The sequence below is a fragment of the Conger conger genome, chromosome 13 (genome assembly GCF_963514075.1).
Source record: "Conger conger chromosome 13, fConCon1.1, whole genome shotgun sequence".
Taxonomy (NCBI): Eukaryota; Metazoa; Chordata; class Actinopteri; order Anguilliformes; family Congridae; genus Conger; species Conger conger.
The window spans coordinates 27,002,981-27,028,971 of NC_083772.1; the positions used below are offsets into that span (position 1 = coordinate 27,002,981).

General features: G+C 43.6%; 1 protein-coding gene across 1 annotated transcript in view; it reads left to right on the forward strand.

Moving 5' to 3' along the window:
• veph1 (ventricular zone expressed PH domain-containing 1) overlaps positions 1-25,125 on the forward strand; it is a 55,815-nt gene extending 30,690 nt beyond the window's left edge. Inside the window, exons 7-13 of the mRNA XM_061218078.1 lie at positions 474-695; positions 1,109-1,461; positions 6,562-6,701; positions 7,674-7,808; positions 13,715-13,832; positions 20,596-20,732; positions 22,395-25,125. Coding sequence (XP_061074062.1) covers positions 474-695; positions 1,109-1,461; positions 6,562-6,701; positions 7,674-7,808; positions 13,715-13,832; positions 20,596-20,732; positions 22,395-22,631 — 1,342 coding nt within the window. The 3' untranslated portion in view covers positions 22,632-25,125. The remainder of the gene's footprint in view (positions 1-473; positions 696-1,108; positions 1,462-6,561; positions 6,702-7,673; positions 7,809-13,714; positions 13,833-20,595; positions 20,733-22,394) is intronic.
• Positions 25,126-25,991: the final 866 nt, after the last annotated feature.

A 25,991-nucleotide genomic window follows, 5' to 3' on the forward strand; every position in this document is an offset into this window, starting at 1 on the left:
TTCTGCTGTGCTCTTGTGCACATATGTGTCTGTACCGTCCTGTGGTTTGTATGTATGAGCTCCTACTGTATAACATGGTCTTATGTAACTGCGTTTCTTTGAGGCTGCGCTCCCCTGTGCCGTAGTACTATGTGCGCTATGTGTACCTGTGTGCTTCTCAGACCCCAGTGCACCTGTGTGCCTGTGTACATGCACACCCACATGCCCTGCTGCTCTCTGCCCCTGTGCTCTCCCAGTCTTTCCCAGAGATAAACATATCGGGGTGTTCATGAATGAAAGTAGCATTACTGACTTTCCATTCAAATTCACTGAAAGAAAAGGGATGGAACCTCTTGAAATAGGGTGAAGTAATGCTGGCCTTTCATCCCTGATAATGCAATGAAGATGTTTGACCCAAAGTGCTTGTTGCAGTGGAGAAAGGAGGGGAGAGGACACGGCTACATGATGAGTGTGTCTGTGTGTGTGTTCCCCAGGGTAGAGGACGAGACAGAGCAGTGCTCAAAGCCGTGTGACCTGGAGTCGGGCGCGGGTGACGGAGACGAGAAGCTGCAGGTGAAGATCCAGGCGTTCGAGGAGAAGATGGGCGGGGAGAGCGAGGTGGAGAGGGAGAGCGAGGGAGGGTCTCCCGGCCCTCAGAGACGCCACAGCCTCGGTCAGGCCGCCCGTGACGAGCGCCGGGAGATGAGGTTCAACAGGTGCGCCAGTCACACACTCATTTCTCAAACCTCAGCGCTCAGAGGTTTCCTCATACCACATTACTATACTGTGTAGGCTAATGCTTCACATGAAAGAGATCAGTACTGACATCACTATCGTTGCCATATTCTCCAGTGGGGGCTGTACTCTGGCCTGCCACTATATTTGCAGTGAGCAAGACACCCAATTGCTCCTGATGAGCTGGTTGGTGCCTTGCATGGCAGCCAATCGCCGTTGGTGTGGGAGTGCGTTTGTGAATGGGTGAATGAGAAGCATCAATTGTACAGCGCTTTGGATAAAGGTGCCAGATAAATGCCAGCCATTTACCATGTGAGTGCTGCTTCTCCGCAGTCAGGAGACAAACTCGAACAGCCATTGATCGCGGTCACTGCCTCCCTCCACCCCCCTCAAGGTCGAAGAGCCTGGCCCTGCATGCGGTGCGGTCCCGCTCCATCACCTCGGAGAACGGTCAGGAGGGCGAGGGCGAGGAGCTCTGTCCGGAGGTGTTCCTGCCTGAGGGATCGCCCTGCCCAGAGGGGGCTGACGTCCCTGCGGAAGAGCCCCCCCAGGACAGCCCCGGCCCCCCCAGTGACCCCACCCCTGCTGTGGACGCGCCGCAGGCCCCCTGCACAGACGGACAGACGGACGACCCGCGAGAGAGAGACACACTCTGGGTCCACCTGAGGGACAACGAGGAGGAGATCAAGGCTTTCTGCGCGGACACGGTCAAACGCATCCCTGTGCCAGACCAGTGCGTCGTCGACGGTAGAGCCCTTTTCAGCTCACTCTTCACCCGCTATCCAATCAATATTACGCCTCTGAACCCTTAAACCTGACACGAAAGGGTGTGTGATTCATTCAGTCCGGTTATTTTTCATTGAAAGGGTGTGATCTGAAACGTCTCACACAATGAACATTGCAGGACAGATATACCACAGGAGCCAGCTCCATCAATGTCTGCGTTTTGCATTTGAATGGAATATCCATTAGCTTTGCATCATTGCTTCAGTTTTACTCTAAGGTCTTTAATCAGGTGTCATTTGCATCAGTGAAAATGAGCGTTTTATTTGGCAGTTTGATGACACGGTAATGATTTGTGTCCCTCTCCGATCCCCAGCACAGACTACGCACATTTCAGGAGCTGTGCAAAGAATTAATTATAAACATATGGTCAGGGCCAAAACTCTCCCCTAACCGATGTGCCCTGTGATAGCCAAGATCTTTAATTTCTCAAATACAATAGAGAAGTTTACTTGCATTCATTTTTTTAATAGGGTCTGTCAAAGCGAAGAGCTTATTGCTGGAGACAGTTTTTGCTAAAGTTGAGCAGTGGCCAAGTCTGTTCTGTTATTACCAATCAGAGTACATTGCTTTGAGTGATCTCTGAGTGGCCCTAGCAATATACAGCGCTGTACACATCCGCAAGCTGGGCCAGAAATAATGCTGAGTCTCCTCCTTTAAAAAAACCTTCATCGCATATTCAGCATAAATCTTTTCACAGAGTCATTTCAAATTGAAAACATCTGGAAATGGAAATATTTAGACTTACTATTTTAAGGGGGTGTCAGGGGTGGGACACCCCCTTAAAAGAGGCCACTGTGAGGCCTCCTTGGGAGCTTGTGTTCCCTTGAAGTCCAGTAAATTCGATAAACACCAGCTGGGCATTACCACGGAAATGAGCTTTGTCCAGAGGGGTGGGAGAGGGACAGGGGCGGGGGTCTCGGGGGTGGGGGGCCACTCGTATCTGTTTCCCTTCCATTCGTCATCAGTTCAATGTCCCTTCTCTGTTCGCCCCTGCCCCACATACAGCACACAGAGTCAAGAGTGTGTGTAGTCAGCGTGTGTCTGGCCAGCAGTCCAAAGTGGATCATCGGGGGTATGGATATGAGCGGGGTAATAGCCAAGATAGCTGGTGGTTCACTATGGTGACCATGTGGTGGTATCATATTTCTGCACTGCATTTCAACCCCCCTCCCCCCCCCCCTCCAAAAAAAGAATGGGATTTAAGCCATACATCTTTAACTGATATTGTACCTGTATAATACATAATGAAATATATTTTTCATTGTTGATAAGTGTGGTCTGACCCTATGCTAGATTAATTTGGATGGAAAAATTGTGGCGTATGGCAGTTTGAGACTAATCACTTTCAATCACATAGTTGTAGAAAGACAAAGATCAGAAGAGTTTTCCTTTTTTTACTTTGTGGAATGACCAGGATATTGTTGATTTTGTGGACAGCTATTTTACATTGCTGTTTGCCTCACAGTGGTGTTGGACAGTTTTTTTGCCTGGCTTGACAGACTGATCTGGAAAATGTCGAGATATGTCTACTCCCTCCCTAATGATTGACCTGGTTGAATCTTTGCTTGAAATTCACTCCCAATGACAGATGTGTTGGATTTCAGTTATTTAGCTGATGCTTTTATCCAAAGCGCCATACAGCTGATTAGACTAAGCAGGAGACGATCCCCCAGGAGCAATTGCACACAGAAAAGGCCATTCAACTAATCATGTGACTTTCAAATGTTATGATGTTCCAAACTGTTTATTTTGGAAAGCCTATAGTTAACCGTATGTCTCTTGACAGTTTTTTTCTCATTTCTCAGCCTCATAATGGCTTCCTTGGCTGTCACTCTGTGCCTCATGTTAACAAATGCTAATAACAGACTCCAAAGGCAATCAAAAGCCTGGAATCAAGATTAGATACTGAAAGCTTTCTTAAACTGTAACTGCAGTAAGGAAGCGATTGAATACACCTGACTATTCAGATCCAGCTTTTGTTGCCCTAAAATGGGGGGATTATGTATAAAAATGGATGTGATTCCTACACTTATCACTAATATGGATGTAAATAACCTCAAATGAAAGGGGACAGTCTGCATTTTAACCTCACATTTATTGTTTCATTTCAATGTGCTGCACAACAGAGCCAAAAGAACAGAAATTGTGCCAACTGTCCAAATACATACGGAGTACATGCTGTGTAAATATTAATAAAAAAAATTTAACTGTCAAGCTCTCAAAAAACAAAATGCTAAAAAGTGTGTAAGGGTCTGAAATACCACTATAAAGTCCATACAATGTGCTCAACTGCAATACTTGCAGAATAAATATTTCACAGATTATATGAGATTCAAAAGCTTTAGCCAACAAAGGCATATCTGGGCTTATCACAAGCAGGATAGGAACACACCCCCAACCTCGCAGATCTCCATGTTTAAGTCCCTCAGGCAGTTATGAGATTACATCACTGTGACTGACAGCTCTGCGGGGGGTGGAGGTTGCCCTCTGCCTGCTGAAGGCTGGAGAGGTCGGTGAGTTCCATCTCCACCTCAATGTGCAGAGTTCACAGTGAGAGAAAGCACAAACAGTGGAGACTCAGGCAGAGAAAGATTTAATGCATGGAGCGCCATCGCGTTCCCCCTGAGAAAACCAACCAGCAAAACAGCCCGTTGGAGAAATAAGAGGAATTAATGACCACATCCTGCCACCTGGACTCCACTTGGGCCTTTCAGTCAGCACAACAATGGAGAGGTGAACATTTATTGTGACAGTAAAGCCTTTAATCGTAGATTTAAAGTGCAGTTTGTGTCAGAAAGAAAGAGTTGTGCACCACACCTACACACTGAGCTAGCACTTTTCATGAGGTGTTGGAAGAATCTGCGATGCACTGGATGAATCTCTGCCCTTCAGCCTGCTGCAGATTTTAAGGCGTCTCCTGGATAACCTACTGTGCCATCGGTAGGTATTTGGACAGTTTTGGCTTTTTACTCCAGCACATTTGATTTTCAATGAAGCAATGAGGTTTGCAATGAAAGTGCACACTGTCACCTTTAATTTGAGGATATTTACGTACATCAATATAGGGTGAACTGGGTAGGATTTACAGCTATATTCAAAATAGTTCCCAAATTTTAAAGAACCAAAAGTAATTGGACAATTGGCTGTTCAGCTGTTTCTTAGCCGGCTGTGTGGTTTGAATCAATAGTTCACTCACAAGAAAGCTAACAAAAGGTAAATTCTAGGTATGGTGCTTGCACTCGAAGTTCATTGCTGTTGCCTCTCAACTTGAGGACAAATGCCAGTTCCAATAATCAGGTCATCATCATGAGGCTGGGAAATCAGAATAAATTGATTACAGACATAAGGAAAACATTGGGTGTGTCAAAACTGTACATTGTTTAGGACTGTACATTGTTTGGAACTGAAGCAGGAATCCACTGGCAAAGAATTCACTGGCAAGCTCAGCAATAGCAAATGACATGGTAGACCACAGAAGACCACTGTAGTGAATGACCAAGGAATACTTCCATTTGTGAAGAAAAAAACATTCTTTTTCAATTGTTGTTGAGTTGAACTGTGGTAAGCCTCAAGAACAGAATGGCCAGGTTAGGTTTGCTTAAAAAAAACAAAAACATTGTTCTGGAACAACTGACAGATGACATAAGCACTACCCTGTACCGAAGTGACGGAAGCAGGAAAGTGTGGAGAAAGAACGGATCTGTTATATGACTCACCCGATATGATGTGCCCTCAAATGAAAGCTACACTGTTAAATTTCAAATCCAATGTGCTGTAGTACAGAGCCAAACAACACAAATGTGTCACTGGCGAAATAGTTACAGATTGCACTGTGTGAACTTAAGTTTGATTGGGTGACAAGAGATGGGAAACTATTTGGGCAGACAGAAAGGGCAGCTGTCTTCCTTTTCATTCGCGTACTGTCTCTTCAGCAGTTTATGTTGTCTGGAATCCCACAAAACTGTTTTGATCTTTTTTTGTTATTCCACTTTCAGAAGACAGACTGAACAATGGTCTGTTTGGTGTTTTTATTTTTAAAGAAACAGTATAGTGATATTTTATATGCACCACACTGCAGTGTCCAGAGCGGTCACTTAAAACTGGACACAGCATACTCACACAGAGACATACAAATAACCTTGCTAACACGCATACGCATAAACACACACACACACACACACACACACACATACATGCACTCCTGGAGGAGTTTCCCCTCATGTTTTGGCAGTTTGGGAGTGGAAACTGTGTCAAAGGCAAGACTGCTTCGGGGGCCTGAGTGCAGGGTGCTGTGCAGAGCAGAGCTGGGGCGTTCACAGTGTTCATATCCCAGCTCCAGGGGTGCAGTCACTGCGGCCCCCTCGTACTCTCCTTCAGCATGCAGCCCGTGGAGGACCATACTGCTGCCACTGAAAAGTGCTCCCTCACTGCAGTTCCCCTCTCGTAGTCACTGCAGCCCGGTTACAGGGTCAAGTGCTCGCTGGTTAATGAGTGCGTACGATATTTATGGCTGCGTTGTACAATTGTGGCACATGAGGAAAAAAAGCAGTACACTGAATTATGTATTCGTCTGGAACAAATGGGGATTATGTAAAAATGCCCAGACTTATCGTCATACGACACCTGGGCGCCTCCCCTCAGACTCGAGCACGCTACGGTACATCATCATGCACTCTATTTTGGTACATATACCTCTTCCATTTGCTGTTCTTACATTGTTGTTTGTTTAGTGGAAACCTTTACCCTACATATAACGTCAACATTTGTATTATACAGCTGAGTATTACAAGCCAAGTTCTGTTACAATAACACCGCCCTGCTGCCTATGTTATATGTACCAGCAATGTGTTTGTTGAAAATATGTTGTAAAATACCTCAACCCTCAGGAAAAGTGTCAAATGCTTTAACCGCTGCTCCATTACACCTGTGGACCCACAATCCTTTGACCCCCAAACAGCTCTAGTCTGTATTTTCATTTTGTGTACCAAGGTGAAGGCGGTGAGTTATTGAGTGATTCTGACGGAATGTAACGCCGCTCTCTCCCTGTTGGTCCATTTTCAGATTCCAACCGTGGTTGCGTGGCCAAATTTTCTTTCTCCTGCCCTCTGAAGGGACACTACTGCCTCTACAGCAAGTCCAGCTTCACCCTGAGCAGCAGGCAGCCCCACCTGTGGATACACATCATGTTGCTCTCCCAGCAGGTGAGAGCTCTAGAACATGCCCAAAGCAGGCACATTGCTGACAAGGTTCTAGAGAATTCTAGAATGACACTCGGTAATGGCAAGATTCCAGATGTTCGTGTCTCATAATTGGCCCTTGGTTAACTGGAGGATGACATTACCAATGAAGACCCATATTGCGAAAACAAAACAAGGTTGCGGAAATCCCATGGATGTAATTTAAAAGTTTATTACGATAGACAGATGCAAGACAATAAAAACCAAAATCCAAACTATATATGAATAACTTAATATAGATGTTTGTGATGGAAGTGGACATGACAAAGGACAGGTCAAAGTAGGGCCTACAGAAGAAGACTACCCTGGCCTGATCATAGATTCCTACTCTCACCCAAATCAGAAAGCTGCACAAACAAAAAAATAAAATAAATACTTCTTGTCCTTGGCAACAGCACACAAAAAGACTGAATAAAGAAACAAATAACAAGCTGTAACATGAACAGGATCTAGCACACCCTATCAAAAATAGATGAATCAGCAAGCCAAAGGAGAGAGGCCTCCATCTGGCTGTGGAAAGGTTGTTTTGTCCCCTGGAATTGAAGTAGCCAGGTATTCTTGATAGACCCTTAATCTCCCTCTGCAGCTCCACCTATAGACAAAAAGATAGTATCTATCCCAGAAGGTGAAAATATAACGCCAAAACACTCCAAATGAGGTTTGGTAACAATGAGGTTCTAGCACCTTCAAGAACAGACATCAACACTGATTCTCATAAGTGGTTGCTATTACTATACATTATGTTACATTATTAATCTATCAGAATAATAGTTATTCTGCAGAATACCTACAGTATCATTAAAAGCTCTCTCTACTCTACATAATACTCAGGCTGTCTGACCTCCCTGTTAGCTTTGACACTCTGGCCTCTGTTAGTTTAGGGGGACCAGCAGATTTGGGATGTGTGGCTGACTTGGGGCCCTTGTGTCCTCTCAGAGTAAAGCCAGTGAGCCCCTCTCCTCAGATGACAAGGCTGTTCAGTTCCTGAGGGCCCTGTGGGAGAAGCCTCAGCTGAAGGGACTGCACACCTTTGAGACGGCCATGACCCAGGCCACCTTCCCACACAAGAAGGTAGGTTCCCCCCCTCCCGCCCCCATCCGTCTGTCTGGGGTCCTACAGAGCCTTGGCCTTGCGCTTGACCCCGACCTCACAGACCTCCACTCACCCAAAGGCAAGCGTCAGTCAGGGTCATGTCCGCAACCTTCTTCCACCGTGCGCCCCGCGTCAGCGCACTGTACTGAGCGGCCTGTTTGCGCTGTGTTCCCCAAGTCTCTCCGGTTGTGTTGTAGAATGGAAAATGACCTCAGAAGCCGCACAGTTTGAGATGTGAAGTGCTGAGGCGAAAGGTCGAAGGTCAGAGGCACCCAAAAGAGCTGACTGTTTTCATGTTTAACTTTGGACCTTTTATGAGGCTGGAATTCCATAAGCAAAATGTCTACTCTCATTCACTTGTGTCATTATAAGAAATGTTAAGTGGACAATGGGAAATAATTAGAAATAGAGAGAAAATACAGCTGTGTCTGTACCAGGGGTAATTTCTCATTCTAGATGAGTGCATTAGTGTACAGAGAAATGGATCACTCAGAGTCACCATATGGTATGTGTATACGGCAGGCTGTATGCAGAGAGATGATGCTAACAGATTCTGACAAGCTCATTAACATTTCCCAGTAAAGGCAGCAATGATATCCTGCCTCTATTGATCCAGTGAATTATTCACCTGCCTATTCATGAAGGGTGCACACTGTGACTGCTTCTGCCATAACAGGCCTGAACGGTGTCCACACAACAGGCCAGCTGCATGACCTGTATTTATCTTGAGGACGTTCCTCTTCAACTGAGAAGATAATCTTACTGTCTATAGATTGGACCTGGCGCAATGTAGAAAATTCAGGTGTTTGCTTCATGTGAGTCCTCAATCAGAAACATGGTCAGACTGAGATGAAAAACATGTGTTTGATGGAAATAATAAAATCTTTATTGCCGTACTAATCATCTTCCTGCTGATAAGCAAATACGTGCAGCTACCTTTTCATGGGAAAGAAACACAGACTGCTCAGAATATGCACTGGGGGTGGTGGAGGGGCAGGATACAAGAGGGCTATTTGAACTTTCGCCTAGCTTGTTTTGGACTGTGTACCCTTATCTGGGATCTGTTTAAAATCAAGACTCACCAATTTATTAGTGAACCAAACTGCTCTACTTCATCTTGGTGCCCATTGTAGCTGTACTCTTAAATTTATTTCATGACCCTCGGAAGAAGAAAATAGTTATTTTCTCTCGCAGTGAAGCGGAATCCAAACATGGTGTTAGATAGCCTGCACGGGGGAACGGCAGCATAGACATGGTGGCTGCTATTGGCGGTTTTGCTGAGAGAGAGAGAGAGAGAGAGAGCCCACAATCATTTCCACCTGGAAGTAAGGGCTTAGTGGAGTATGGAGGATTTTATAATGTGGCTGACGATATTTAGTTCTTTTTTTGTTGCTTCCCAAAAGTAAAAAAAAATTAGTTGCAGGAGGTCTTCGAGTTCTTTGCCCTCTGCACCATCTTGAAGACATTACAAATGTCATTTTGGCAGTGACAAATCATGCCATTTTCTCCTGTGGACCATTCCACCGAAAAGGAGGGAAAATAAATAAATAAATCGGCATCAAGTCGCAAGAATCGCTTCTTTGTTTTTCCCAGTGCGTCTGCTGGAAACCAAACACTCGTAGTTAAACAAAAGTGTATTTACGTGTATGACTCTTTTTTTCTGTCTCTGGCTTGCTCAATGATGTTGTACTGGCAAAAAGGCATTGAGTATTTTTTGAGAATGTTTGTCTGTCTGTATGTAGGCACTGTATGTATGTGAGATCTGGTTGGTGTGGGGGGAACAGAGGCTGTTATTTTAACTTTACAAAGTTTTACAAATTGCTCATTGATCAGATATTTAATAGTTTGAGGTACTATGTCAACCTGCTTGACCAGTTTTAATGTCTCATGTGTGTTTGGGTCCCCAGACATCGTTGGTCCACAGAGTCCTCCAGGTAAAGGACTCATTGCCCTATTTTGACTGACTCAGCATTTACTCATGATGATGTTCTGTGTTTCCTGGAATCCTGAATCACTTTGGGTCAGAAAGTGGTAAACAACCCACCTAGGCCTCAATTTACACTGACTCACCTGGAGAAGCTTATAGAGACATTGAGAAATCATGTATAATGGAAATAGCATGCTATAAACTTCCTGTACCTTGCCCACACATAAGCATCCTCAGAAACATATGTGTGCGCACTCAAATGAACAGAGGAGACCGAGGTTCTCTGTAAGCATGAATTTCAATCATATTCAACATTCTTTGGTCACCACGGAGCGAAATTACTGGAAGACCATTGAGAACAATTATTGCAAGATGGTACGTCAGCGCTGCGATTGATTTATCTGTTCCAAAGCAGATGCAAACAGAGTGGCTTGTGCATTTCTCATTAGCTCAAATTATCGCCTGCCGCCCCCTCGTTGCTGTCACGTGTTCGGGGCGGAGCGGCCTCATGTCGCTCTGTTGCTGGGGCCATTTTATCCGCGTTCCAGCCCTGCAGTCCCTGCCGGTCCTCGGTCAGAATGTGGAGCTGCGGAGGGAGCTGTGTGAGGCAAAGAGGCCCCAGAGAGTTCTCAGACGGCTCTGGCAGCCGGCTCCGAGGGACCCCGTGTCACGCGAAGCTCGCCAGAGTCCCGTGTGCCCGACGAGCACGAATCCTCCGCCCGCCCTCCAGCCTCCAGTTCTCCAGATTGTAAATCGCAGACTATGTGCGGGGGGGGGGGGGGGGGAACTGGTGTCTGGATCCGAACCCTCTCCCCTTACATCCCTCCCAGGGCCCGGGACTCGGAGGGTTAAAGCTTCTGGGCCACGGCCCGTCCGCTCAGTGGCTGCCAGGGAACATGGAGTGCATTAGGAATCCCCAAGTCTCTGATGAAATTAACGGGAGAGGATGAAAGTATTTAAGAGAATGCTTTGTGTGAGAAGAAGTGGCAGCCATCCCCCCCCCCACCCCACCCCCAGATGGTCCCAGTTTGGCGGCCTGTGTGTTTGCGTGTTCCGGCATCCGACAGTACTTTCTCACAGAAGACGCATGTAGCACGAGTTTACCACAGCGCAGGAATGGCGACACTCAAGGCCTACTAGCGCCCTTTGCTTCCTTCCCCCTGTAATTTAGCATTTCATGGGGATTGCTCCTGGGGGTGAAATGGACCAAAACCAGTCAAGTCTCCTGATCTCAAAGACAAACGGTATAGCTTCCCTAAGGTCGCTTCATCACGTACCGGCACAAGTCTCCCGGATAGATGTGAGCAGAATGTTTTCTTTCGCGTAAATCAAAGCCGTGCCACAGGTCCCCATATCAGATTAATGTAAACCTGTACGAATCCGAAGCAGCCTGGAACCTCTCCTCCGTGTAAAGCCCTTTAAATGGAGCGTCCCTGAAATATCATTTGTAACCATATCCATTTTTTCCTCGCTTGACGTATTTGTGCCTCTCAGCCCGGCTCGGGAGTTCAAAGTGAAGACATGTGTGTTGTTTGCAGGGGGGTTTGGAGGCAGTAGTGAAAAATGGTGGCCACGCACTGCCCAGATTAACATTGGGTCAGAATTTAGGAGTCGGAAAAGATCATTAATATTCGTCTCTCGAGCTCTGACAGAAGCATGTATGGCTGAATTATTTTAAGCTTCCAGCAATGTAAAAACCATGAACATGATGTAAAATACAGTGAAAAATGGCGAGCTCCACCCCAGCACCCCTCTCCCACACACAGCCCACACACGCTTTCAACCAGGAATCTGGAAGCTCTACAAGCAGCACTGTGCTGTACTTTTTAGAGGAAAGGCATCTGAAATTTTGAGTCCTGAGTTTGACTCTGCTAGCCTACCCATGAAAATATATTTTACAATCCATGTCCAATTTTACAATCCTTGTGTAGTACAAACCTGGATCGTATGATTGTGTTCAAACACGTTTTCATGAGAGGAATGAGGTCTCCAGGAGTCAGTAATCATTTGTTGACTCACACAATAGAATGACACAAGAGAATGTTTTTCCTGGTAGAGATCCATCTTCTGTCTTGGCATTTAGGCTCAAACAAAGGTTAAAAGTCCCTGGGCTGCACAAATCAGAAACTGAAAACTGTACGCTGAAAATCTTTAATGATCTGCTATTTATTATGATGTCAAAAAATCCAGTAAAAGAGTCCAAGTAAAGAAACTCAAATGGGGTACAGGAACGTCCCACAAAGGTCTTTTCTTTCTGCTGCACTCACAGTGTTGGCCCTTGGTGTGAAGGCAAAGCCAAGTGCACCCCTGGCCAACATGAGAACATTCATGTGGCAGAAACATCAAAGGGACACAAAATGGCACTCAAATCAGGAAGATGTAGGCGTTCTACCACCAGTGTGTACCCAATCGGTATTCCTAGTGGTATAACTCAAACAAATCATGGTGTGTTGATTACAACCTGGAGTATACTCTATCATTTATCTGTACTGAAATCCAGCCTATGAATCATGGTATAAGTCTCTGGCATAGTCACAAAATGACCAAACGCTTCAGCAAATATAGCACACTACCCTGAATAGACACTAACAAGAGCAATTAGTCAAGCATTTCTTTAAAAGGATACAATACATTCTCTTTCCAGTTAGATAGCTATTGCTTTGATTCCAAGTTTTTTTTCATGTTGCATTTGAGAGGTACAATATTTTCCTCCCACAGCCTTCCTCCCGGGTGACCCAAAAGCAGAGTGACACTCATTGCAATAACAGGCAAACATGTGTAGGATGTTATAAGGAACAGATGCGGATTGATTTTGTGGCAAATTATGAGTTAGCAAGAGTGTGTAATTGCATTTCAGTGGCACAACATTAGATGGCAGTACACATGAAGACCATACCACCACATATGAATGATATTTGTTCAATTCAAGGCTGTGTCAGATGTGAAGAGATTTTATATCTTTGACAAATGAATACTAAAATGAGTTACACATAAAGATTGTACAGGACCTATATTAAAGTGGGTACACATCCCCTGGATGCGCGCCAAAGGGCAATAGAAGGATGGTACTGAGAGCAGAAGTGTGTCTATGCTCAGGAGGAGTGTGGCTGACACAAGCACTGATCCCAGGAAAGAGAGGAAAGCGGTTCCAGATGTGGCCTCGTGTCAGGACTTGTGCCTCAGCACAGACCGCTCCTTATCCAGGAGTAAGTGGCCAAGAGGGACGCAAATTGGGTCCAAAGAAAGGCTTCATCACTGTATCTCAGGCGCCCCGTCCAGCGCACTGTCTGCGACGGTGAGCCCGGTGATACGTTGTGACTCAGAACTCTCATGTCACGTAATCATGAAAGACAAAGACAAACCTCCCTTCACGCTTCCCAGCATGCTGCAGGAGGGACTTTTGCTTGCCTCACTTCGGGAGGAAATTGCGATTGGTCGAATGATGAAATGGCGTATTCTGTTCCAGGTGTTCCGTTCACCTTCCTGCTAGATGAATGCTGGAAGCTGGAGGTGTAAAGTTTCTGTAGGAGGAATGGTTAATGGAGCGTGTGAAGTTACAACTGCCTCTGGATAATTGTTTCTGAAAATGAATTCTAAATACTGATGTTTTAAAAGTATCTCTAAAGCAAGGGTGGGTAAGGGTGGCTGTATCAATTTTTGGATTACATGCTATCTTATCCTGAATTATTTAATTAGCCCACTAATTTATGCAATCTGACATTTATGCTAGATTTATTGATAATCCCATGAATCACAGTTTAAAACTGTTGTGTCACGACAAAATGTTTTAATGTGGACTAAATGTCCAAGAGTTAGAGCGAATTAACTAACTGAGCTAGGTTAATTTGTGAAAGCAAAAAACCTGTGTATACACTATGTCTGTTCCAAACTTTGTGTATAGCCATTATAGCTGTAAAAATATGAGGTTGTCACAGATTTTCTCTTTCTCTCTCTCCAGGACCTGGACAGTCTACAGAGACACCTGGAGGAGGTGCGTTTCTTTGATCTGTTTGGCTACAGTGACGAGGAAGGAAGCTGGCTCTGCTTCATGTGTAATAATCCAGAGAAAGCCACAGGTAGGCAAAATGCTTCATTTTTGGGAATATGCCACATCCAATCTAAGCCTTTATTTATTTAAATCTGAAGACTGAAGTTTCAGTTCAATCCTACCAGGATGCACACTGACTAACACCTGTAGATATGTTTCACCTTAAACCAGTGGAACCAGATCCACCCTCAATGTATGGAGACACACACTCAGAAATACTGCAAGGAAAATGAACAAGTTAAGTACTCTGTGTCCATAGTAGGGATACATTGGAACTACGAGACCCAAAACAAGTGAGGGGCATGTGGGCCCCAGATGTGCTGGCTTACAGAAAGGCCTGCGGACAGATAAGAAAGTGGGAGACAGTGGACGTGAGTGACACATTAAAAATACAATTCTGTCAAAACCCAAATAGAAGCTGCTTTGTTAGCCCTGAATAGAAATGTGCTGTGTTTTATCAGATATCCATTCACATTTCTCTTAAATACTGTAAGTTGAAGTAGAAGTCATACAAGTTGGAGTTGAACAATGGGCTGAAGACAAAATAAAAGATGGTCAGGTCAGAAACGCACTTGCATGCAGATGCTTTGGATTATTTTTCCGGAGCAGTCTACTCCTTCCCATTTTTAGAGCTTCAGAGGTCCAGGAATGTTAACAGCCTGGTCATCGTGATATCTATATGAGCATACATTCTCATCTTTGACTGGGTTTAATAATCATGTCTTGAAATCGTATGTAATTGTATACTTTCTTTCAGCATACCACAGTGTCAGCATAGTAGCACTGTATACTGTACTTGAGTAATGTATTCAAGAATACAACAGTATTTTCTTGCCAGGGTTTCGAAAGTGCAAACTTCTGGTACCTTATCTAAGTTCCTAATAACAATTCTGATATTACGGTGCGTACATGGTGTAAAACATTGATCTATAATGGCAACTACATTATCCCACACTAACATAAATGCAGTACCTAATAATAATAATAAGCAAAGTCTACATTACATTACTTAAACATTTAATTTCCAGATTCTCAGTGCTTTACAGTGGACATACACTCAGTGAGCACTTTATTATGTATTTGTTAGACTTTAACACTTATCATTCTTCTGCTGCTGTAGCTTATCCACTTCAATGTCTGATGTGTTGTGTGTTCAGAGATGCTCTTCTATAAACCACTGTTGTAATGTGTGGTTATTTCAGTTACTGTCACCTTCCTATCAGCTTCAACCGATCTGACCCTTCTCCTCTGACCTCTCTCATTAACAAGGCAATTTTGCCCACAGAACTCCTGCTCACCGCATGCCTTTTTGTGTGTGAAATTCAGCTCAGCTGTTTCTGAGATACTCAAACCATCCCATCTGGCGCCAACAATCATTTCATAGTCAAGTCTAGTCTAGTCATTTCTTCCTCATTCTGATGTATGGTCTGAACTGAATGTATATAGGCTTTCAAGTGCATTATTTACAGGCTTGTGATTTGTAAGCCTTTGCTCTGTCTGTTAGAGTTGACTGGTTACCAAGCCTCACAAACAGCCACCATCCATGCAAGCCATGCACAAAGCACACTGAAATATTGCTCCCAATATGCGTTCCTTTGTGAGATATCAAATTACAGAAGATAGCTGAGCACAAGCCAAAATTATTAATTAGACTGACTTAATGCTAATAAAACTTAAGTATGTGGAAATTCATGTATTTTTTCTGAGCATGTTATATGGCTTTCCTATGAACCAATACGTCTCATGGGGACAGGGGCTGCACTTGGGTTGTAAACTGGTTTCCTCATCACAGAAACAGGGCCACTGCCATGCCTATGTACTGTGTGCATTTACCTTGGAGGACAGATGTGACAAGTGTGATCTACTCTCTAATCACCAAGCACAAACATCACAAGGCACTCTCTAATTATCAAGCACAAACATTACAGGCTACTCTCTAATCGCCAAGGAGTATGAGAACTCCTCTAAACAAAACATAAAGTGAAGACCCCAAGATTAAGCCTTTGAACATAGTTGGTTCAATCCCAATCAACCATATATATTTATATTGTATATTTACTCATACAAACCACACAAAAAAAATGTTTATTTATTTTGAAGTTGAAGGGTGAAAATCTGGATCATTTTTGAATGCAAGAAGTTTTTTTGCTCCATTTGTTCTCACTTTTATCCCATCTGTCAGTACCTTTATAGCCATGAGTCCCACGCTTGTCTTTCTCCTACTGTAGACTGAAAAAATGTTCTTGCTTTGGTAATCGCTCAAGTAAGAACATCAGTAGAAGCTGAAGTCCACAGCGATGGCCCTGACAAATGTGAAACGTGCTGACAGCCTTTGGGGGACTTTATAAAGGGTTTTGTCTTCGCTAAGATGGTGGGAAAAAACTGCTGACATCGTGTTCGGGACACGGATATAAAGTATCGGCCCTGGTGTGTGATTCACAGGCGAGCCCTTCGTTTGCTCTCTGGCTCCGCCTCTCTGGGGGAGTTTAGGGTTCGACCAGAGGTGCATGGCCCAAGTAGTCCCTGGGGAACTGGAGACATAGACACCTCACCTTGAAGAGATAGAGGGGGCCTCGATATATAACTGTTTCTTAACCCCTTTTCCAACTGGACTATTTAAATAAAGTAGGGAAACCAAATCCCTTTAGGTGCAGCACAATAAAATGGTTATTACGAAATAATAATCTACACCTATGGATATCGGGAAAAAGCTTTAAGTGTTTTCTTTGGATGATTCAGGGTCTGCTTTGGCCCAGAAGTCAATAATACACATTGTGTTAACCCAAACCTAGTCAGTTCATTTAGGTGATGGATTAGAGAGACTGGTGAGAGCTTCTTCTGGAGATGAACAATGTTGTTCATAATGAGAACTGGAGTTTTGTTGCTGTGAGCTCAACAGAAGCCCCTTGTGCAAAACAATTCATATGTGCACTAATATTTTCTTTTCAAAGAATGTAAAAACTACAGCCTAGACAGGAATGGAAGTGCCATTTGATCCACAAAAACAGTAGTTTATCATTAAAGCTACTTCTGTCTTTTTGTAACGTAGATTTTTATGGTTTGCTGATTCACATTGATCATTGAAACAGCTCCATTGGTCTTAAACTGGTAGAGGGTTGGAGGAGTCTGTGTGTGTAATGTTTTTAGTATTATAAACTCTGACAGTAATAATAGATTCTAATGGTTATAAGAGGAGGGTTGGAAGGGGAGCCTATTGAGTTACTGTATATAAGCAATGTCTTGATGTTTGCCTACTGTACATTCATGAGAAAGTGAACCCCTGTAGGGTCCAGTTGAGTGTGTCTTGAAGTGACAAAGTAAACTGCAATGCATTGAATGTTATGTTAAAATTGGTGCCCTTGTGAAAAGACCCAAATAATGATTAAGAGTGTTAAGGTCGACACTTAATCAGAAGTCTAAACAAAGTGCTTAATTTGTTAAGAAATACAACATGTATCATTTTGTCAATGACTTGACTTGTTTGTTATAGTAATTGAGAGCCTGGTCAACTCACTGGTATTTATGCGATTGTAACGAAAGTAATTTGTGCAATGCCACTCTAGAGTCTAGCTTTGCCTTTTGCTGTTGGTTTTAGCAGCTTGTGGTCCTTTTCGGTGAACTGAGGTCTGATCAATGTTCAACGTATGTGCATAACTCTTGATGTACTGACGACCAATCAGAGGTCAATGTTTTCAAAACAAGAAGGGAGCAAAGCAGCAGTTTGGGGTCCAACTCTTTCCCTGCCTCGTTTCCTTCTGTTTACGTAAAGGAACGTGAGTAAAGATGCACCTCACCATGTTTAAAATGCCCAGTTTGTGACGTCTTAGACTCACATCGTCAATCACTGTTCTATCTTCCCGGAATAGTTCCTGACTGCTTGGGAAATGACTTGGCTTCAGCAAATTATCGTGGCAACTTAATCGCATCCCTGTGTGTGAAGCAGACTGAACTATGTGTGTGTGTGTGTGTGTGTGTTTGTGTCTGTATACTGTATGTGTGAATGTGTATCTCCATCAGTTGCCCTTAGGATCAGCACTCTTCTGTCGAGTGACCAAAACACAGAAGGGCCCGCTGGAGAGCCATAAAACGGATTTAAAAAAATAGGAGCTGTCACTTTTCTCATTTTCGCATGGGTGTCAGCAGGACCTTCTGAACATGTGCTCAACATTCAATTACATCCTCCCCCGCCCCCAAAAGTCAATTCCCCCATCACCACCCCCCTCCCCAAATCTCTCTGGAAACTAGCACCTCCAGAGGCTTTTGACAGATTGTTGAATTCCTTCCAACCAAGCTAGAACAAGCTGAACTTTTCCAGTTAAATACTGTACAGGATCTGATACGTCATGTAAAAATTGTGCAGGGCCTGATTTGTCTCTGCAGGGCTTGGAGTATTCTCTGTATACTACTCCCTCAGTTTACACTGTTGCATCAACAGCAGAGTCAACTCCCAGGTCTCCAGAAGTTTCGAAAAAAGGCTCCTCAATCCCCAAAACTATCCCCTTCAATCCTGACCTCTTTCTACCCCATGGTTCTAAAATTGAAAGGAACCTTGGATACATGCTGTGTTCGCGAAAGTCTACAGCCATTTTCACAATTTATTTGCCTTCCAAAAGTAGCAAATGTTCCTATTCCCTTTGGACACAGTTGTTGTCAGAGCAGAGCTAAGGATCCCGTTACATAAACAGACCAGGAAAGGGAGCTGGCTTTCATTCTGTTCAAAGACGTGTGTTTCATTGCGATTTTTACAAGGTGAGGGAGACGGAGATTATGTGGAATGTGACAGGTTTAAATGAGCAGCTGTTTCATGCTGTGGAACATGTCTCATCTTCACAGCCTCACGATTAAAAAGAGAAATGCTGAGTAAATGGTAAATGGTTGGCATTTATATAGCGCCTTTATCCAAAGCGCTGTACAATTGATGCTTCTCATTCACCCATTCATACACACACTCACACACCAACGGCGATTGGCTGCCATGCAAGGCGCCGACCAGCTCTTCGTAGTGGGCTCTAGACCTGAGGGTTATGGGCAGTGTGGAGTAGTGAAGCAGTTAAGCATCGGATCAACACGAGGTCCACAGTCTCGGTTTTAATCGTAAGAAATAAAACAAGAAGGAATGTCGCAGGACACGTGATGGATGCTAGCATACATTCCGAAGAGGAGCGAGTAAATGATGTCATGTGTAGAAGATTGCGCTTGCCGTTAGTTTTGCTGTTAATAGCTTTGTGCTGGCGCCCCCCGCGGGGCCTTGGCGTGCACCCCCCCACATGAGTGCTGTAGCCCGTCTGCGCCTGTGGAAGCCAGGGGATGGGTCCGCACATGTAGCCCTGCCCGGCCCAAAATTCCTCCAGCCCTGCTGTGTACGGCACATAAGCTCCAAGTTTTCACACTGACTTGGACTGCTTTTTTTTCTGGTATGCACTCACATGAATGGCGTCAAAGGCCATTTTCACACGAGACAAAGGCTACCGGTCATAACTAACCGACAGAGGGGTATGAGGGGCAGAAATCCTGGGCTGTCTCATTGTGAGTTTGACCTTGTGGCCGTCTGAAACTTGCTCCAGCAGTCTCCACAATGCAGTGCTTTTAACATTGTGGCAGTGTGTTGAAATTCATACAGTAGGTCACTGTAATCACATAAAGCCTTCATAAAGCATACTACACCATCATTGTCATGGCATTACCACTAATATATACAGTATTTATTATTAGCAAATGTTATGCTTTCTGACTGCTGACATAGGATGATGTGCTATTATTTCATATGGTCTTAAGTGATTACATAATATGTACATTGTCACTGGTAAGCAGTATGAAGCACAGTCACTGTTTATAAGTGATTTATAAATGAATAATGCTGTGCTTATAAAGGCGTTATGAAACTCTTGTGAATATAAAGTGTTACTAGTACACTACTATTGTCATTTTTGGGCCTTACACAAAATGCTGTGAGGGTTTGTTTTACTGAGGCCCATTGGAATAGTTGATTGCTTGAATGTGACAGGCCTTTGACTAATGTTATTAAGTACTGCTGTACAATCCAGTTCACAGTAAGAAATAGATAATGCAGCTTTGCAATAATCGTCAACTGGCAGCAGTTATGAACAGATGGATAGGGCCGTTTTATAGTTATTCTCAGTAGATGAAACGGCAGTAGATGATGAGACTTCAGCAAGGACAATGGCTCACTATTCAGTATTTTGGAAGAGCCAGTCTCTCTTTTCCTGTTTATTTGGCACCAGTTCGTGCCAGAACTGTCCAGAAGGCAAACTGCATCCAGAAGTGGACCCAGTACACTCAACCGAAATGAAAAAGGTAACAGGGGGCCGATTATCCCAAATCGGAAGTGACAGACACACTGCATTGCACTCTGCGTCTCACTGGGGTAGTAAATTAAGCAAACACGGCGGAAATTTGGTCCTTTTCTTGCAGTTCCATGTTGGACATTAACTCTTTTCCGTGGGCTGCAAGGTGATGTTTTGTTTCAGCAGAGGGGGGTTTGAGAGCTTGGGGAGATGGAGGTGGCAGGGGTTCAGGGGTGGGCGTGGGTGGACAGGAAGCATCAGCACAGGGTACTCAATGACTCAGTTCCTCTCTGCTCCCTGTGGCAGAGGCAGTGGGGGGGCTACAGCCGTGTCACTTTGATGTGTCAGGCATGTCTTCTTGTGTGTCAGTGAATACATTTAGGTTGCCATTCTCTTTGAAGGAATGAACAGTACTTGTATTGTCTTCGTTATGCACAAATGCCAGTTTTTTGTCATTTGGGAAAAATAAATGTGTCTTATTTTCAGTTGTGAATCAAGATGGCCAACCATTAATCGAGGGCAAGCTGAAGGAGAAACAGGTGCGGTGGAAGTTTATCAAACGCTGGAAAACACGTTACTTCACCTTGGCTGGCAACCAGCTCCTCTTCCGTAAAGGAAAATCAGTAGGTATACATTTTGCACTCTGAGGAGCCTATTAAAGAAAGTGTTTTCAACCCTTGTCTCCAACAACGCCCTGTACATACAGTACATATACACTGTAGTGTATGTATATGTATGACTGTGCCTCTTTGTAATTGACTCAGGGTGAGTGTCTGTGGAATAATATAAACCTCATCTCCCAATACGCTTTGATTTCCCTCCAGGGGACTCACTGCAGTTAAAGGCAATAATGTTGGTCCCAGTAACGATCTTCGGGGAATTCCTGAGGCGAAAATTCAATTGCAGAAAGTATATGAAAAAGTATATTAAAAACTAGGATAAAATCAACACCCAAAAGCAGCAACAAAAAAAAACAGTCATGAATCAGCATTGTATATGTAACTGATGACATTGATAGCGACTTATTACAAATTTGATCTGAGGTCATTTAACATCCAAATCAAAAACCATTGTTCTATCAAAACACCTGGGAGAAAACAGACTAAGTTGAGTTTAGCTAGGCAGCAAGCCCCTGATACCTTGCCAAACACAGCAAAACTTTCAAGACAGTGTAATAACAATTTCTTCATTCATGGCTGACCACACAAGGAAATTAGATATATTTTGCTATTTTATTGTACAGTCTAAGAACTGCCATGTCTATTTTTAAAATGCCAGAGAGGGTAATTATGGTAATTCTGCATAGCAGAACAAAGGGTCGTCGTTGTTAAACAAAGTCTGTTTTTTAAACAATTTTTAGAGAAGGAAGTGAACCAATCTTCTGAGAACTGTGCATTGGTCAACAAGATGAGAGATTTTATGGATTGAGGGTTTCACATTCTTTTGACTTAAGGGAGATGAAATAAGAATTACCGGGTTCGACCACCAAAACCAAAGGGCTCCCCTGTGCTCCCACCACAGGCAATAGAACCCAGTACATCTCTCAGTCCTGTACTTAGCCAAGCGTCCCTCTCCCTCTGCCGGGGTGACTTGCCGACATTTTTCCTTCCTTTGTGCTGGATTGGCTCCTGATGTGGCCGAGCTTTAATCTTCCTGCTGCCCCTCAGCTCCGTGGGCCGGAGGACAGCCTCGCTCTGGCTCCCATGGTTTCCGAGCCCTTCGTATTTTTTTGGGCACTCTGTATAATTGAGACCAGACAGTGGTCTGCGCCAGTCTACCTTCAGGGCTGTTTGGCATGTCACCAAAGCCTGCATGTGTAGTTTCAGCTAGACCCACCCCCCCCCTTCCCATTCCCACCGACATGTACTGCCCCTCCCCGCTCCTTTAAACCCCCCTCCTGTGGCAAGGCCTTGGCGTCTTCCGACTCTTCTGTAGCCAATCTCAATACAAGCGGATAGTATAACAAGCCCGAACTAACGGCCCGCATGGGCACGGATACAGTTTGGTCATTGGAGACCTGGTAAAGTATTGGCTAGGGTCAAAGGACTTAAATTTCAAAATGAAAATAGTTGCAAGCCATCAGGCAAATAGTTCCAAGCCATCAGATACCATAAGAGTAGATGGATATGACTTCAATGCAGATGGTTCAGTTTGTGTAGCATCTCACAGGCATTTATTCTAACTGTGTTTAAGAGCATGTCTTACTTAGAAAAACACCATCAAGCCATGCAGCCTCAGTACCTCCAGTCCTCCTGTAACCGCCCCATGCCCTCCTCCCCCTGCAGAAGGAAGAGCTGGATGACAGCCCCATCGAGCTGAGCAAGGTGCAGAGCGTGAAGGTGGTGGCCAAGAAGAGGCGTGACCGCAGCCTGCCGCGGGCCTTCGAGATCTTCACTGACAGCAAGACCTACGTCCTCAAGGCGCAGGACGAGAAGCACGCCGAGGAATGGCTGCAGTACATCAATGTGGCCATGGCGCAGGCCAAAGAGAGGGAGAACCGGGAGGCCACCACCTACCTGTGACCCAGCTCACCTGTGCACTGTGAGTTCCCTGCCTGCCTGTGACCCAGCTTACCTGGGCACCCCCACCCCAAAAACTGTGAGTTCCCTGCCTGCCTGTGAATGAGCTTACCTGTGCACCCCCACCCCTCAAACTGTGAGTTCCCTGCCTGCTTGTGACCCAAGTGCCACTCACCCCCATCATATGAAATTCCACCTATATCTGTGGCTCTGCAAAGACTCAGCTTTCCTGTGATAGATTTTACACAACCAAACAAAAGCTGTGATTCAAAGGAGTTTCACCCAGTGAGATGGACCACAATGCCCTGACTTTAAGACCATAACACCTATGAGTCAGCTATTGCACTGCTGCCAGGCCTGGAAACTGAAAAAAGAAGATGAACAAAAGAGGCATTCCTGTTTTGCCATTTCAGAGCAATACTGGTCTCAGAAAAATGTATGATATGCCCAGCAACAAGTAGTGTGGGACACCAAGAGCACACACTATCTCAGTCTGTCTGAGATCTGCAAATACTGAAGAGGGAATGATATCTCTTTCAGCTTAGCACAGTTTCAAGCAAGCCAGTATATATATTTTCTTGATTGAACACTGGAAAAGCTGTGATATATATTTTTCCATTCAACAAAAGCTTGCCAGGTCTGCTGGTATTAACTGTAATTTATCATACAAGAGGGATCTTGTGGAAATCACCAAGGACCATGGAATGGTGAAAAGCAGAATTTTCTTTATTATTCTGATCAATATTTCGTAACCTCCTATTCTTTTGGGAATGCTTCTCAACAGAAAAACATGTTTACTGGCAAAGTAAGAGTTTTTTCTTGAGTTTCCATCAAAGAAAAGAACTGTGTCAGACTGCTTTATTTTATGTTTTGCGATAGTGGGGATTTGCAGTGAAGCAGTTAGCCCATGATGGATAGCTCCAATAATATTTGTACTATATACATGAACTTTAACATAATTTTTAAATTCAAAGGCAGTATACATTTTTATGAACCAAAAGAGGATATTAAATCTCCTCTTGCTTTATTAAAACTGTTAATTATAATTTAAGACTGTAGAGCATTGAAATAAACATGTAATTAAATTTTCGCAAGGCATTATCCTCTACTACATGGTTGTTATAAACCATAGACTGTGTAGTTAGTGTATATGGGTGGCCTACACAGTTATATACTGTAATGAAATGTCACAGTTAGAACAGAAACCTTAACTAGACTTTAAAAATCGATTTCCTCTATTGCATTCCCATTAATGAGTCTAATATTAAGTAATCCTCATGCTGAAGCTTCCAGTAACCAAAGAACCCCTTTGAATATACAAACCCTACACAGCTATTTGGTTATGGTGACAGAGAGCTTCAAGCAAGGGCAAGAACATTTTCACAACATGATATTATTTGTTTACTCACCAGACACCCTTATCCAGGGTGACGTAAAAAATTATTTCATTTGTTTTGTTTTGTATACATTTTGTGGCTCATTTCCACAGTAGGATTTTTACTGCGGCTATTGAAGAGAAAGTGCATCACCCAAGGGTGCAACAACAGTATCTCATCTGAGATTTGATCCCAAAGCTCCTGGTCTAGAGTCCAGGGCTCTTACTGCTACGCAGGACAGTGTCAATTGTGCCCTATATGTGCTGCCACACTATTTAACCACACTGTGAGGATTCTGTGTGCTTTTCTGAGGCTGTCTTGGGTCATAATGCTGGAGTACTGTCCCAGACTCAATGTCTTGTTTCTCCAAATGATTTCAGACCCTCTGAGGTTCATATAGAGCCAAAGGCTTTTTTTAAATAAATCGCATGCATAGGCAGCTGTGTAAATATAATATATCTGTCCAATTATACTCCATCTGTAATGACACTTCATATTAGGGTTGCCTCTGAGTTTGACATTACCAAATTTCATTTTCTAAAAACATTTTTTTCTTTGCTGCTCAGTAAAATGGGACATTATGTGGTCGTTCTCAAATCAACTAAAGCAGACCTGAGAGCTAGTTCACATCAGGGTGACCCGTCCTCATATGCACACAATGGTACACATAAGCTCAAAAGTGGAGTCTAACATAACAATGGGTGAAAATCACTTCAAATATGGATCTTTTTTTTAAAGTATTGAGACTTTATATCATTGATTTTAAGAATAGATAAATCATAGTTTAACAAATTATTTAACTGTAGTTACTGCACATCCACTTTTAATGAATTGTTTTTAAAACCATGTTTCTTCTGTTTTTTTTCAGGTCAGTATTTATTTTTTCAAGCTACAGGCATGTTGTAACTTTAACCAAACTTGAAAAACTGTTAGCATACAGACCAGTGTAGTCAAATGACTGTTCCAAAATTCTATAACATTTTTTGCAGCTGTAATTTTCTTTAATGGTTGTTTTTGTAAAAGAAAATTTTGTTTTAAATGTGATTTTTATCTTTGTAGTATTGATTTATACTTTTGCTTTGGTTCTGGTTTCACTGCATCTATTGGGAATTTCTAGAAAAAATTAAACACATTGGAAAAATGCTGTGTTCTCTCTTTACTTGGCTATGAAACCACAGCACACATGTATACTGTATACATTAATGACAGCTACCGTGTGCTGCACTGTTTCCATTCTATAACCACTCACCTGCATGATTTTGGGGTTTGTTCATAGGTTTGTCTGAGCTCTAATGAATTTCCACAATGGTAGGATGTAAACGAAACATTTGTTGCATTTGGTTAAAAATGAACACAAGATATGTGGTTCTAGAGAGCAGTCAAATGAGATATTCTACACACCACAAATATGTGATTTTTCAATGCTACATGTAGAAACAATACAGTGCAACAGTTTAGTTAAAATAGCGCTAGATATTTGAGCAGAGTACTTTCATCTGTGCTTAAGCTAGTATGGTGGAAATGGTGCCAAACAGTACTGAATATTTGTACCTTCAGCCCTGATTAGCTGTGGTGGGCCATAACACACAGCTCCTTCTGCCTGGCCCTGTGCCTCCTTTACTCCAACTCTCTAAACAGTAATCAGGTCCATTTGTTGATGGTGTCAAGCCACTTGTCAGTGGGAACCCAGCCATACATTGTTAAAAAACTGTATCTTTGATTTAGAGCAATGTGATCGTAAGGAGACCTGGAGACCTGCTGAAGTCCGAAGAGGAAATTTGACAAACCAGGCATTTTTCAGCATTGTGTCAGACGTGTTCCCTGCCAAAGGTTCTCCATAACAGCTATGGGTGTGAATAAGTTTGGAGGGCTCTCTACAAATGCACTGATATCATTCTGCTGTGTCCATTCCACTGCGATCATAGTGAGTGGTGGTATTCCCCCAGTCCTGTATTTGTCCCTACCCTGATCGATTAGTCCCATCTCT